This window comes from Tinamus guttatus, unplaced genomic scaffold (assembly GCF_059628265.1).
Source record: "Tinamus guttatus ecotype Peru unplaced genomic scaffold, ASM5962826v1 Tinamus_guttatus_pri_ptg000051l, whole genome shotgun sequence".
Classification (NCBI taxonomy): Eukaryota; Metazoa; Chordata; class Aves; order Tinamiformes; family Tinamidae; genus Tinamus; species Tinamus guttatus.
The window spans coordinates 1,264,600-1,281,041 of NW_028288585.1; the positions used below are offsets into that span (position 1 = coordinate 1,264,600).

Sequence of the window (16,442 nt, forward strand, 5' to 3'; positions counted from 1 at the left end):
GCAGTAAAACATTTAACAATCTTTTGTAAAGGCTACCCCTAAAAAATAAATCAAGATAATGAAAAATTTCCCATCTCACTGTCTATTTTTGTGTTTTTATTTTTTAAGAAATGTTTTTCTTGAATTTTTCCAGAAGAAATATCCTCGATATTTCCCCAGTGTTGTTGGCATTTTTTTTTTCCTTTTCTGAATTCATGCAATATTTCCTTACCATGCTCTTAAATATCTGAGCATTTGATTCTTCACTATTCTACAGCACAAATAGTTGCTCACTGCTACGCAAACTAGGTAGAAAAGATAACTATCACATCTTTGTTCCCGGTAGCAAAAGTCTTTTTCACTTTCATCTCAAGGGCAAGAAAGAGGCTCAGAAACACAGAGTGCTAACACAGACACTGCAGTGTTCAGAAGCTTTAGCAAAGGCAATTCCATTTGGACGTACAGAAAAATTGTCTCCATCATAGTGTCCAAGCTCTGGTGCAGCTGCCCTGAAGAGCTTTCAAATCTCCATCCTTTAAAATGCTCAGACCTCAACTGAAATGGACTCTGCTCTGAGAGAAGTTTGGACCAGGTGACTTTCAGGGGTCCTGCCTAGCCTACATTTTTCTATGCTTCTAGGAGATGTTTTTTTTTTTTTTCTGACTTCTGTTGCAACCTATAATGTTTTAATGAGACTTTTGAGAGTCTTCTCCTACATATACAGGAAAAAAACTTCCATCCCACTATCTTGTGCCTTGTTTAAAAAGCTTCTTTCTTTTAACTCTTATGTCTACCTGAATTCAAAACTTTGATGTATATTCCTGGTTCATTACTTTGGCTATACTGCTACTTTCTTCTTTCAATCCTCCACTTTCATTGCATCAAACATAAATAATTGGCTTTATGTTTCTCTATACAGTGTTTCCATACTTCCCTATCTATCTTTTTCTCTCCAGAAGTTGCCTTACCTCCTTCTGTCAAAAAAAGGCCTATGTTAAAAAGCTGATTGCCCTTTTTTTTTTTTTTATGAAGAGCAGAAAACTTTTGCAGATGGCAGGAGTTTATCTTAAGCAGCCCCATGCTTCTCATGTGCTCTCTTTTAAATTCCTTTTCACAGCTCTTCTCTGCCTCTATAAGATTCATCAGCTGTTTGATATCTCTTTTCTAGTATTGGATACATTCATGGTTTGTGTTATGATTTCCCTAATATCTCTTTGAGTGTCCATTGTATATTCTGCATGTTGTTTTTCATCAAACTTTTTGGCATCTTTCTCTTGTGTCCTTGAATGGATCATGATCTCAAAATGAATTAAACAATTACAATAAAAAACCCTTATTAAAAGAATGATATGACTGCAAAGTAAATCACAGAGAAATCAGGAAACTCCAGAGGAAAACTCCCTTCCTTCCTGGCTCATGGCTGGTTTTGTTTTTAGGAGTGTTGCCAGGTCTTCTAAAATGCGCTCTGGTTTTACAAGTAGGGTATTTTCTTCTAGCATATTCAATATTAGAGAGACGTTTAAGTATTAAAACAGAAGAACAGCTATATTAGTTCAGACCAAAAGTCCGTCAGTACAGCATCCTTTTGGTACAGGTTAATAGTGGCACCTGGAGAAGCACATAGGCATAATGAATACATAGCGATGTACAGTCTACAGGAATTTGTGGCTAGATATGATCCCTGGAGGATTTTTCCTTCATTGATCTGTCAGATCTCTTTTTGATGCCATACAGTCTTCTAGCATTTCACCTTTTAGCATTCACATTGTCCTGTGGAAATGAATTCCAACACTTAACTTATATGTTGGATGGAGCAAAGCATCCTTGCATTGTTTTGAATCTTTTGCTACAGCTTCACCTAATGGCCTTAGTTCTTGTTTGGGAAGAGAGCAGCAAACTATTGTTCTCTATTTGCTTTTTCCACGCTGCTCAGACATTTATTAAATTCCGCTTTTTCAAGGTTGACGATCCCTCACCTACTTAATTGTTACTCATGTTGAAATCTGTCCAACCTTTGATCATTCCCGCTCACCATGGTTTATACAGCAGCAGCTTGCTCTTTTCTGGTTAGTTCACCATTGTTTCCCTAATTGTTCCTAACAATCCACTTGCTTTTTTTGCCCACTCTTGAGAACTGAGTTATTTTTACCTGCCTGGTCCTATTAGAGCTGCCATATATCTTTCTAGAATGGCAGCAGCTATGACATCAACGATTATTTCTTCTTCATTGATATGGACTTTCATCTGTTTTTTTATCAAACACTTAATAGGTGTTTTTGAGTCCTGCAACTTTAAACACTCAGCTTTCATTTTTATTGCTCACAAAATTTCCTCTTATCTGTAGATATCCCTACCTTGTTATTCACACTCCTTCACACCTGTATGTTGAATGGCACAGGCCTTTGCACAAAACGCTGTGAGACTTTGTTAGTAGCCTTTCATCTACTTTGAAAATGATCATTAATTATACCCTTCATTTTCTACTCTGTAATTGTCATCTTTCTAGGATAAGGTCTTCCTCATCCCACCTCTGTTTCTAGGAGTATGGCCAGGTGTGAGGCATGTGAAAATTGTATTGGAATTGCAGGAGAGTGTGTGAATTGCATCTGTCTCATCCTAATGCTCAACTATTATGTGATTACAAGTAAATCCTTTCTAAAGGGTTCTTGTCTCAGCCTGTACCTGCTTTTCAATTCAAAGAAAAGCTTTGTCACTTAATCCAGGAGACACTGCAGGCAGGCAGGCAGCACAGATTGGATGGTGCTGTTGGATGACTTTTTATTCTCAGTATGCACTCCAGTACATCTCTCTCAAAGTCTAGAGAGAAAAATATTAATTTTCTCCCTAACTTTTCTGTATAGGAACATGGTTTAACAGGTTTATGATTGGACTCGATGAACTTGAATGTCTTTATCAACCATAATGATTCTATGATAATGCTTATTTGCATAATATCCAATCATTCCACAAATGTTTATGAATTTATGTTTGCAATTTTCCCCACCCCAGCCTCATGGGAACTGAGGCTTTTCTAGATAGCCTTTGAGAAACAACAGTTGAGGTAAAATTGTTAAATAGATGTTAATCCTAATTGTGCAATTTATAATACTCAGGACTTGAGATGCATGCATCTTCACAGCACATTGAATGCTCCAGGCACAACTTCTGTTTCCTTAGTTGTGCTTTAAGTCTCTTCTAAAATAGGTGCTCAGTAAAGGAGAAGTCGATTCCTGCTAACTATCACTGGCAGGTTTTTTATGAACAAATTGCTCCTCATTACAAGGAACTTTGTGGGTGAGACAGATCAAATCTGATGTTGCTCTCAGCCACATTGTCCAAAAGGCATCTTTCTCCTTTTACATGTGCTCTTCCTGCTATCACCACATACTTTCCAAGTTCAGTAACAAAGGTTGAAGGAACTCCGCAAGGAGAAGTCTTGTTCACTCCTGATCCTTAACTATTTGCGTTGATGATCCTGTATGTGGAATGAGGCATATTCCTGAAGGGGATGGGGGAGCCCCAACAATGGCTGTCTGTCCAAGGGGTTGGGACGGTTCTGCTGGTTGGGTGAAGGTGGGAGGGCAGTAGGTGCAACCATGGATTTACTAATATCATCAGTCTCTTCTCTCCTTTGAGCTGGACAGGCATGAATTTATGGATAGGCTGGACAGGCTGTCATCCACCACACTTTCCCTGCACCCCAGTTTGAGAATTGCTGCTTCAGTCTTGTTCATACTCTCAGTCTCCTTGGAGAATGCCCTCTTCAAGAGCAGAGGGAACCCAGGCACTAAACTTTAGTGACCATAACACTTTGAAAATATTGCTGATCCCAATACTTGCTTTGTGCCCAAATTTCTTAGCTCTGCTTTTGATATGGGTACAAGGAAGTGACTGATTTAAACTACAAAGAAGAGAAAATTGTGCATCTTGAGAATACCTTTGTGCAACATTTTAAACTCCAGCAACATGTTGGATGACCCAGTTCGTGTTCTTCTTAGTTTGCAAACACCTATATTTAAAACACAGTCAAAAATACATCCATTCAGGTGAGAGCAACTGACAGTCCTATTCTATTCCTATCACTTGCACAGCTCAGAGCTAAGGACTCACTGGACTGCAGGTAGAGGAAAGGATATCAATAAGGGACATAAAAGAAATGAAAAAGCTAATTGCTTTCAGGACTGCACAGCTCCAAAGAAATCTGCAGGAAAATCTTCCTTACTCACATGAGCACTACCACTAAGGGGAAAACAGTGGGTTCACTAAGAGGAAAGTTAAGATTAATGGTAACAATTTTTTTGTGTGTTAGCTTACCCTCAATGAACCCCAATTTTGTTCTGTCCAGAACATTTTTTTGCAGCCTAATAGAAATATTGAGATCAATAATGAACTGTAAGGGAAAGGATTTTTTTTATTTTATTATTTTATTTTTACAGATCTCTACAAGGTTAAAAAAGGACTTATTACAAATAATTAAATATGCACAGGCTATTTGAATCATACTTGACAATATTTTATTATTGTGTTGTTCTTATGTGCTTATGGATTTCATGTTTCTTATGAGGGAAACAATAAATAAGTGTTAAATTTTGGCAGAGCCTGCAAAAAGCCTGAAATAACTGAGGAGAGATGGGGACTTTGGGGATCCCTGTTACAAACTGAAAGCTTATCCAGAAATCTTATGGTCTCCTGCACTGCAAAATCTGCTCTTTTTTTTTGCCTGAGGCTGTCACAGAAATCAGAATTTTTGCTGTGGATTTTTTTTTTTTTCAGCAGTGAGCATTTTCTTTCCTTCCTTGCCCTGCCAATACCTCTGTCCCTCTGCCTTTTCCCATTCACTCTGTTTCCCCGAGGAGGACTTAGGGATGCCGAGCATGAAACTCACCCTGTCCTTGGGGCTGGTCATGGTGGGAGGGAGGAGAGGCAAGTGACAGGGTGAGTGATGCTCAGCTTTTAGAATCGTCACTGCCAAACACCGCTTCTATAAAGTAAAAACACTTTCAGGAGTATTTTTGCCAATGCTGTATAGGACAGAGAAGTCCTGATCCTGTTTAAATCAGCAGAAGCTTTGTTACTGGTTTCAGTGGGGATACGATTTCTCTCACAGGGTATTTCATATCAGTAGAATAAAAGCTGCTGCAGCACATAGAGGTAAACATCAGTGGCAATGGCAAGGATTCCATCATGTCAAGGATTACAAAAAGCTCTGTTTTTAAGAACTGAAATCTGTGATCAGCTAGCATTAGTTTGCCTCAGAGTGAATCAGAAGGTCTTTAGATATATATTTTTATATATCTAATTATATGTATGACACATATATTTTCCCAGCCTGTTCAAACATGCCAGAACATGCTTCTCCCTATCCAAAATGGTGTTCTAGGCAGTTACATGATTCAGAATGACAGAGAAGAGAAAAAATACAGAACAATATCATCAAGACACGTAAAACTGTGACTGGAAATACTTTTAAATTTCTGTTGGTTCTTTTTCTAATTATGTGCATTTGTGACCATTGGAACAAACTAATAAAAAGTTCTAATAATAGATTTTTTTGTAAATGAGAAATTATTCATGCATTTTATGCTCAAAAAATATCTAAGACATAATCATACAAAGTTTGTTTCTGATCTTATTTTAGTTGTTGGGAAACAGTAAAATGAGTGACATCAATGAGGGAAATGAGTGATTGACACAGTGATTGACAATGAATCAACGAGTGACAGAGGCTGAACAAGATTAGAATCCTAATTCTTGCTGAAACACAGCTGTGTTTATTGCAATCGTAGCATAGTTTTGCCTAAGGTCTCCTTAACTTCTCTTTTGATTTTCTCTGCAATTCCTCCAAAAAATAAATTCTTCTGTATTTAAGATAATTGGAATTGCTGGCTGTAACATTAGGGGATAATTGCTGTCTGGCACCCCTGGAGACAAAGTACAAATATTTTGACCTAGAACAAAATGAAAATAGGAAAGATATCACAGTCTAGATAGTTATTCAAAGATACAGGAAATGGAAGTCTCATCCATGGGAAGAATTACTGTGGAGAAGGAACAGAGGCTTATAGGGGACACAGAGCTATGGGGGAAGTTCATCTGGCTTGATGCACATACCATCTCTGCTTGCACTCCGTGAAAACAACAGTTTCTTGAATTCTGGAGGGTACCTTGTGACAACCTGGGAGCTCTCAGACTGGCTCCAGTAACCTGACAGCGAGGCTATCCTGGAAAGCTGGTTGAGCTGAGGGATGAGAATCTGGCTCTGTATGTTTCCAGAAGTCTCTGGGTGACCTCTCCTAGAAGGAAGCCATTTGGTCTTGATGAAATATGGAATCTGACAGCTTGGAAAGAAAAGCTGTTTTTCTTCACATGCCAAAATTCATGTAATTTTGGACAGAAAAGCGTACTTTTGTAGTGAAGGTAAAATTTATTGGACAATAAATGATTTGTTAAATGCCAATGATGTATTGGAAGCTGACAAGGATTATAATTTTATTGTCTCTTTTATTATCCCACACTTCTGGATGTCAGTTCAATTATTGTTGGTGATTTAACTGAAAGGTCCTTCTTAAGTCAGCAAGTTTTGCTCCTGATGTCAATGAGATCAGTCACAGGTCCTGGTTGTCTTAATTCTTGGAATGGTTAATAACAGGCAAATCTTTCAGGATTGCCATTGTTCATAGCCACACATAGTTACTCTTGAATGGGCAGAGATGAAGGCAATGCAACAATAAACACACAGAAGTTAAAGGAGTGGTATATGCTTATCGCAGTATCTACTAAAATAAAGAGAGAACAGGCAGCAAAAATATTGTGCTATAGTTAAGAATAAAGAAGACAGGAATGTATAAAACAAGTTTTTGTTACTGGATACTGAGTAGAGAAGGACAAGGTTCTCATGAACAAGGAGTCACTAAAATGTTATTCAACGCAATTAACTTTATGTCCAAATAAATATTTGCATGAAAACCACCCACATCTCTTTCATACTTATTGTTTTATACACGTGCTGTTCTTCATCAGTTTCACACAGAATCATGGAATGACAGAATGGTTTGGGGGCTGGAAGGGAGCTCTAGAGATGATCTAGTCCAAGCTTCCCGCTCAAGCAGGGACATCTAGAGCACACGGCACAGGGTGGCATCCAGGCACTTGAAATAAACGTAGTTTTGCAAAGCAGTCATGAAATGAAAAGAAAGAAGGCATTTCAAAATGCAGGGTCTAAGTGAGGAAGAAGTAGCATTCCAGGAGATAAGAGCTAAATGAACAAGTGACTTCCAGCCTGCCTCCCTCTCCACTCTTCTCCCTGCAGCACAGATGGATGGGCAGAGAGGGAGAGCAGGATCCTGTGATTGCTGCTCCTCTGTGAGACCTCACACTTGGGCAGAGGCCTCCCTTTAACCAAGTAACCTAGACTTTTATTCCCTTAGTTCCTAAAGCAGGGTCTTGAGCCCTTAGGATCGGGAAATATGCCTCACGTACTCTTCAGAGGAAGGACAAACTTGCTTGTCCCTCCTAATAATCATGCTCAAAAGTACAAGTCATTGGCACCAAGCTCCTTCCAGCTCTGTCATACAATGAATGTCAGGAGGTGGCTTAATTTAGCTGTCCCAAATTGAGTCAGGCTAAGCTGAACTGAGGGACCTTCTTCTCCAACACATTTAACAGCTCCTTCTGAGTCAAATGTTGGTTTTTGTGGTTTTGTGGACTGTACCTCCTGAAAGTCTAACTGCAGTCATGTCACTGAAACCTTTTTCACCAGAGAGAACAAGGCTTTATACCTTCAAAAGAAGCTGGGTCCACCTGATTTATTTGCTATTTCCCTCCAATCCAACCGCAATCTTTCCGGACAGCTGTAAGAAAATGTGTCCTGCAACACAAGCTGAACATAAGAACAGGAATATGGTATCAGCTGTTTAAGAACAGGAATACGGTATCATCTATTTAAGGAGAGGAATATGAAATCTGATGTGCAAGCACGCTTTAAAATCTTAGTAAGGCAATGACATTCAAAAAAAAAGCTAGTTTTCAGGAGATATTATTTGAATCAAGTCAACAAACCTTAACTGAACAACAGAGATCTTTTGCAGAATTATGTTCTTTCTTATTTAATTAATCTGTTTTTCACAGGATGGTAGCTAGTGTTTAGACAATAAATTGCTGAGAAAATGTCCAAACAGCAGTTATTAGGATTTTCTAATATGTATTAGTCTAATTTGTAAAAAGAGAAAAATTTAAAGTGACATAGAGACATGCCAGCATCAACATACTCACATCTTTTAAATGTGAACACTAGTCGGACAGTGACCCTCTTAAAGATTTATGAGATGTACATACCATCCCTCTCCGTTTACATTTGCATCAAAGGGATACAATATTGTTGAGATCATGGGGCTATTAAACCACCTACCACTGCTTTGTCTATTAACATTCGTCTGCCTCTTTGAAGATAATGTGAAAATATTTCGTAGGATATTTAAACAGGCTGTGCATCACAGATGATGAGTTCTGTTTCAGCACCAAGATATCAAAATACACACAAGACAGTCTCGGCATATTACCATCTTTTACAGAGTTTTACTTTGTGCACAAATAGAATAGCAAATAGACTTCCCAAGCCTTGATTACATAGTGTCTCCTTGTCTCCTGTTTTTCATTTCCATATATATGTCCTCTGAATATGCCGGATCAAGAAAAGATAGCGATATTCCAATCACCCATGATAAATGCTGAAATAAAATGCAAATGACAATAGATTGTAACTGTTCAGAAACTGGCTATGTGGTCTCTGAATTTCTCTGAACAAGACTCCCCCTCTTCACAGGGCAGGGGCTGAATACACCCAGACACAGGCAATGGCAAACTTTTCATGTCATGAGCCAAAACCACTTGCTAACTTATTCAAGCATGGCATGCCTGAGTTTGCCATGTCAAATTACTGGGCTAGTTTTTTCTTCATTAATGTCATAATGTATAATATCATAAACAAATTTACAATACTACCTCTTCAAGGCAAAATTAACACCAAAAAAGTTTTTGCACCGGTCTTTTCTGTTCCTTCACAAACGTCCTGCTTCTCTTGTAAGTCTTGGGTGCTCTCACTTCCTCCTGTCTGTGCCACATCATCAGTTCTCCTTCTTTATATCTTCAGATCCCTCTTCGAACAACATGGACTTCCAGATCCCTCTTCTGCTCCTTAGATGCTCCTCTTGCACTCTAGAGGTATCACTGCATGACACAACAGCAATAGCTGCATGGTGGATGAGTGACTCAGCTATATGGCGACTTGAGAAAACCTAATGTGAAATCAAATTATTATCTTGTCAATTTTTAATTTTCTTCATTGGCAGTCGTGTCACATGTCAATTCTGGCACTCATATCATGGGTTCATGAACACCTCGCTAGACCGTGAGTCTCCCTAAGCATGCTGTGCTCTTGATGGGGCACAAAGTGGAATTGCACAGCATCTGCTGTTTAGGCTGTAAAATGAGACACCACTCACAGAAACCTGTTCATGCCTTTGCTCCAACCTCTCCCTTTGTAACAGTATGCATAATAGTGTGAACAACACTGACCCTGGAATTACCAGCATGGGGTATGTGAGTTACAGCTAATGGGGATGAATTGGGTAGCTCATTTCTCAGAGTTGCTGCTTCAGACTCTCAGACAGTAGAATTCACTGCACATACTATAACCCTCAACTTTAAAAAACATATTTTTTTTTTCTGGAATTTTAAGCTACCTTAAAATATTAAAGATCTAGAGATGTATTTGCACAAATTAGCAGGCATTTCCATGCAAACTGAGTTTTGACTGGAATAACTACCAGGACCTTCTGACTGTACACCTCTTTTCTCAATCTTTCTATGCACATACATTTCGATTACTCTCACTCTCTACGTCCACACGGGACATATGAATAAATATCTTTGTGTGTCCAAATGTATGTACTGTCTATGGAAAGTGAGTGTTTTATCAATGAAAAATGAAGAAAAGTAGTCTGTTTGATATTATTCCCAGGGAAGGTTCAACTAACGTGATGAAAAGTGATGATAAAGTAACGGGTTTTATTCTGAACAATCTACAGCTGGATCCTCCCAAGGCTATCTGATGAGTAAATCAATGAGAAGTAAAAATAACCTCTTTCTAGAACTGTGGTTCTCTTGTTCTCAAAATTTTTAGTCTTAATATAAGGTTGGGGCCTCCAATTTCTTCAAAGCCCTTGGTGCATTCTCTTCTCTCATCTGCTCCCCAAATAGGAGGCTCTGCCATTCAGTGCCTTACATTGCCTGAGTCACATTTGCTTAATCTCCCTATCCCCATGCTGGCACAAGCAGCAGCCTTTTCTTTTCCCTCTTTCCTCCTTTATAGGCAACTGGTTGCAGAGATCCGCCCTCAGACCCCACCAGGACACACATGTCTGTCCAGCCTCCACCTCCTTCCCTGCACAAGATTAAAACAGACCCTGCAGACTGAACTCCCTCCTTGCTGAGTCCTGCATGGGGCAGTCTGCACCCCTTCACACTCTCTTTAGCGGGACTCATGACAGGGAATAAGAAAGTGTGAATATATACACCAAATCTTCACATGAGAGAAGTGAAGAAAACCAACAGTGAAGATGAAAAGCAACTGGTAAGAAAGCAAGTGGGATTTATGAGAAATCTGTAACTAAGAGACTAGAAGAGCTAAAGCTGGCTTTGCCAGCAGCCGTCTTTGTTGCTTGTTTTTATGACAGTGTTGTAAGAAAGAAATGATAACAGAAAGAGCTTTATAGACATGTTTTGTTGCACAGACAAAGATTTAAAATGTTCTTGTGTAAAGAAATTGTCTTGTCAATTCTGTTAGTAAATCATTTACTTGTGTTTTTTATACATATAATATGCATGGCTTTGAGGAGAAAAGCCAATAACCAAATCTGTCAAAAACTATTCATACCGGAGTTTTCTTTCTGTTTGCAGGAAAATTACAGCTTTCTTTTACGTGTGTAGTTTTCTGGGGTCTTTCGTCTCAGCTACCATCCAGCAACAATCAAGTAAGGAGACAGAACTTACCTGCTTCATCTTTCTGTAATTTTGATTGTCAAAAGAATTATTTGGAGCTTGTTCAGAATTAAAATACTCTCTAGAGAGCCAGTAGTGACAGACATAAGTGTCTGTCTGTATGTATGTATGTAGCTATGCGTGTATATGAGAAAGAGAGAAAAAATGAGGTGTGTGTGTTATTTTAAATCTAGCATTAGATACAGGTAAAGATTAAGTTCTGAATATAAGTGGTAGATACAGGATACACACACAAAAAAGCAATCTTTCCATGCTTCTAGTTAAATATTATTCTGCTATACGTGGCAACTCAGTCCACATTATTTGCTGGTCAGAAAATGTAAATGACTGGATGTCAGCCATATGTCTTACCCAATAATATAAAATGAGGCTGTTTCTAAGGTGTAACATGTCAGCCTGAATGTTCCCTTTAAGTCCATGTTGTTAGAAGGAAACCCACATTTATGCTTGAGTCTCTGCAGCACACAAGAGGCTCTCTGTAGGTTGGAAGTACATCTCCTTCCAATTTGTGTGCTTCATTCTTCCCCATCCAGACTCTACTAACATTTTCCAGATTTTCTTGATACTAGGTTAGGGCAGAACTCTTTCTAGTAAATGTTTATTTTTCCTTCCTCCTTCCTTGAATTAGGGTAATCTGGTGAATTTGCATGTTCACGTCAGTGCTTTTAACAGATAATATTAAAAAAAAATAGATTTTTTAGTTCAGTTTCCTCAATGGAATTATTCTACATTATTGCTTGGGTCAGTAAAAAAGGTCTGTAACTCCTGCTTCCCCCACGCTATATTTTATGAATGTCCATTCTCTAATGAAACATGGCACAGAGGAAGGTGGGAAGGTGAGAAGATACCAGAGAGAACAGAAGACATGCCAAAAGTTTCTCTTCTCAAAAGCTCTTTAATTGACATGAGGTTTATTTAAGTTTGCTTGGGATTAGAGAGACTGTTGATTTAGGTAAATGACTTTTATTTTAAGTTTATTTAAACCACCAGAAGTTCCAGACCAAAAACTGTTTGCACTGCAGGCCTTCATATGAAGGTAATATTTCTCCATAGCTCTGCTATAGAAGAAGAATTATAACCCTCTATTTAAAAAAAAAAATCAGTCAAGTTGTAATTTTACATTTGGAACTCCCTAGAAACAGAAACTTATTTTCTCAGACTTTTGACTTCACTGAGTACAGTTTAAATCTATTATTAAACACATCTACTTGCATTATATATAGCTCTAATTCATAATATCCTTATAGTTGCTTCACTTGATTCCTCTTTTAAGGCCATGTCAGGCCATGTGCAGACACATAATTAACTAATTCCCTCTTTTTTTGCAGGACTGCCAGTCATTCTGGGTTCGAGTCATAGAACTAGTCTCTGTCCAACAATCAGGATTGGCCAAGATGACTTGCCAGGCAAGTAGCACACTTACTTTTTCAGGGAAAAACTCTTGTTCAGAAACTTTATCAGTTTATGCTCAGCTCTGTGATCGCACAATTCTCTAACTAAAGTAAATATAATCTACATTCTGGATATGCATTTTTGTTCTTGCAGGCTTTGACCTGATTTCTCAGTTCCAAATAGAAAAAGCTGCTTCCCGAGGAACTGTCCAGAGAATAGTAGGCTCCACTGTTCTACAAGTGGCTTATAGACTGGGACCCAATGTAGACTTCAGGATCCCAACCAGGTAATGCCTTTTGTTGCTTGACTTGAAATACCATATTTTGTCATATTTTTATTTAAAGGATAGCCTCTCCTCACCTGAATCTCCTAATCTGCACAGCTCTTGGAATAGGAATGATGAGTGCAACTTTTTATTTGTTTTCGATTGACAACACCAGACTAGTCTGGTTCTGTAGCAGCATTTTGAGGGAATTCCACTTTCCTCCTCTGCCAGTGGTACTGCTCAGGATGTTTGGGGATTTGCTGAAAGAAAGGGACTCACCTCTAAGAACTGATGACAGAAATTATAAATACAAGAAAAAAAATGATAGGGAGGCAAAAAAAAAACCAGCAGAAAATGAAGGAAATTTTCTTAGGACATTGGAACAAAGGGGTCTGTCTGCTCATGTACAGACTGCAGGGCCAAGGTAGGAAAAAGCTGATTGATTAGACAGTAGGTTATTTTTGCTTTCTGGATGGTGGGTTCGTGTGTGTTCCTGGGTGATTTCCACTCTGTAACAGGTGAAAACTGTTTTTTAGCTTGTCACAGGCAAATCGCAGTATGTGCCAGGATTTAGGAATCTAACTGTGTTTGTGTTTTATGGGCCAGACTTGATGCTGGTGAAGGAACAGAGACAGTACAGCAGGGTAGGGATGTTTTTGCCAAATTTAGACAAGTCTGGATTCTGGTCAAGTGCCTTCTGTAAGTAAGAATGCTTTTAATTAGCAATGAACTGCCAAAGCCCCTAATTGGACTACTGTTTTAGCTGGGGATTATCAGGCTGCAAGGTGTTTCTGCCATACTCCAACTAAGTCCTTCTTGCTGCTGTCCTCCGTGGTTGCTACCTTCTTGGCCATTAGGTTAAGTCAGTAGTTTATGGCTCAACATTCTGGTTACAGTGGCTTCATGGCTACTTTCCTTTAGAGTGGCAAAAGAGGGCAGCCAGTGTGTAAAAGGGAATCCAGCTTCAGGATCTTCATTTCACTAAAAATGGCAGATTTTCAAATTCCCAGATCCTGTTTCTTAGCTCAGAAATCGTCTGAGCTACCAAAGTGTCAATATTGTAGTTTATGAGAAAGCAAACACCTCTACATCATGTGCACAACGTGGCACAGGTGGTGGGTCTCCTTGGTATGAATTTGTAGTCTGAGGATCATTGGTGGAGGTAGCAAGGAGGTCAGACGAGAGCGGGGCAGCCCCTGGGAACACCGCTGGCCTCGCCTCACCCCACCCACGCTGTCTTTCTCCACGTTTGTTTAGCCTCGCTCGGAGCGAGGGCCACAGAGCTGTTTGTGCCCATGGTGCTGACGGGGCTCTGTGGGGCTCTGGGAGTCCAACGGGGCACTGAGACCTGCACGCCCAGGAGACTGCAGCCCTCCAGGCACATGTTCATGGCACTGTGAGCTCCTGCTATGCCAGGACGTGGCGGAGATAGCATCTGGCTAATCCCATACAACCCAGACACTGCTGTGGCCCAAGAGCCAACAGAAGGTTCTGAGCCTGCTCCTCTCCGCTCATTCCCACTCATTCCTTCTTCACCAAGGAGCCATATGAGCACCAGCGAGTGGGCTGGCCATGGAAATGATGCTCCTGTGCCTTACAAGATAGGGAGGGCTCTCCTTTGTAAGTAGAGATCATGGCATAAGACGTTTGAGGTTTGTGAGGTGCGTGTGTGCATAGAAATGGCAAACCAGCCTCTTATACGATTAGCAAAGAGGGCCTGGCCCTCACCTGTGGTTATCAGGCACAGGAAAATAATTTTTAGGCTAGCATATGGTCATTATACTAGCCCGGATGAGTAAATGTGACAATGTCTAGGGCATGAGCTCGATTAGACGGTCACTGCTCAGGATATAGAGTATAACTGGAGTATATATGGTTATGCAGAGCATATATGGCTAAGGATTGGAGCATAATCCAGGTAAGCCATAGCTACCAGTCAAACAGAATGAAAAAAAATGACTGCACAAGTTGACTTCAGTTTTCCCCATCATCCAAATATATTTCCATTAGGCCTTGTTGCCTCTGGTGTAAAGTATGCTGAAGAATCAACATAGTGTTCTCTCCCTGGTGCCACAGTCCCATGAAACTGCCATGCCTCATAGCTGTGGCCTCGGATATACTAAGCCTGTCCTTTCTCAGTTTACTCTAATAATCTATTGCAGGTAGGCACTAGGTAGCAAGTGCAAAATGCATACTGTAAATGTGGATAATAATTGCATTGATTTTTTAATTGAAAGATTTAAAAATACTATATTAGCACACAGGGATACATGGATACTTTTGTTACCTGGGGAAAAAGGCCTGCCACTTTTATGCATGGATCTCCCAAGTGGGAATCACACTAACCGCTTTGTATCCCAATGCACACCCTATGGCTATACTCATATGGATAAATTAATGCAAGGTGACATGCCAAGATCTTCAAGCTCAATCATCTATACTGCCTACCAGCCATCTAAACTTCTCAGCACAGCTTGGAGGTTACTGCAGGCTATGGGTTATGCCCAGGAAACTGTTTGCATGGGGTCACTGTGTTCTGAAAATAAGAAGGTTTAAACTATTTTATGCCTGTCAAAACGTATTATCAAAGAGCAGTCCTGGGCATATTTAATTTAATAAAATGAAGGTAGCCTACAAACCCAGAAATGATATCTCTTTGCCTGCATTATTATCTCAGTAGAAATTATGCAAAAAATCAAGGTGCTTTTTGAACAGCATTTATATTCAGGGTTGTGGTATGGTATGGACCACCTTAACAGGTGACAGGACAAGCCGACATTTTAACACGAAAACTGGAGCTTTATAAAGCTTTATCAGGAGTTTTGGGACATACAAAGAATAATTTCACAGGTTGATTTCCTGTTTTTCCTGTTTTTTGGGAGGAAATAATGCTTCTCTATGAAGTAAAGGTCCTCAAATGCATGTACTTGAATGTCTGGTTTTCTGAACAGAGCCACTGAAGTCTTTAGTTGCTTTTCTTTCTACATTATGAGTAAGACGTCCTGTGCAGTACTGCTTCACTGATATTGATGATGACACTGTAATGGAAAAGATAAAATGCAGCTAAGAAGCTAATTGGTTCATAACAGTAATAATTAGCTCAGAATTGGATATTTCTGAAGAACAAAGACCAGCTGAGGCTAATGAGTTCCAGCAAATTACTGCTGGCTAATGACTTAGTCTCTTCTAAAAAGGCTTAGCTGGTTGTATATTGCTTTGCTTATTTGAGGGCTGCCAGATTGTGCCTGTGAGATCAGCTGCGATCCTGGGTGGCTTCAGGGGGTGACGATACCAGAGTCTCCAGCTTGAGCCAGGGAATGTGCACACAGGCCAATATGAAAACACATTATCATGAGATTGGCCCGAGGAATTTCTACGGCTCTTGAATAGATTGCACTTACATTTTAAAGTCTTCATTTAGCAAGGATTAAGTTATCACTGTGGGCAGTGAAGCTCAGTAACTCTTAAGGAAACACTTTTATAAGAGATTATTCCGCTGTATTTAAATGAGTATGCAGCTAAACCTTTAAAATATGCTGCTGCTCTTAATGAATTCTGAATTCAATGGGTCTATTCAGGCTTTCCACTGCCTATACAGATGACCTAGCTTGGCTACACTGTTGCCTTGTTTATTCAAATATCATTATAAGTTTTCCATAGTTTTTAATTATTTAACATTTTATGCTGCTGATTTCAGTAGGCTTTTGCCTATATAAAGATCACAGGTCTTGGAAAAATGGTATGTACT

The 16,442-nt window shown here is 39.4% G+C and overlaps 1 protein-coding gene across 1 annotated transcript in view; it reads left to right on the forward strand.

Annotated features, from left to right (window-relative positions):
• The first annotated feature begins 10,568 nt into the window (after positions 1-10,568).
• COL9A1 (collagen type IX alpha 1 chain) overlaps positions 10,569-16,442 on the forward strand; it is a 59,239-nt gene continuing 53,365 nt past the window's right edge. The window contains exons 1-4 of the mRNA XM_010224080.2: positions 10,569-10,609; positions 10,936-11,009; positions 12,366-12,443; positions 12,583-12,715. Of these exons, the coding sequence (XP_010222382.2) occupies positions 10,596-10,609; positions 10,936-11,009; positions 12,366-12,443; positions 12,583-12,715 (299 nt within the window). The 5' untranslated portion in view covers positions 10,569-10,595. The remainder of the gene's footprint in view (positions 10,610-10,935; positions 11,010-12,365; positions 12,444-12,582; positions 12,716-16,442) is intronic.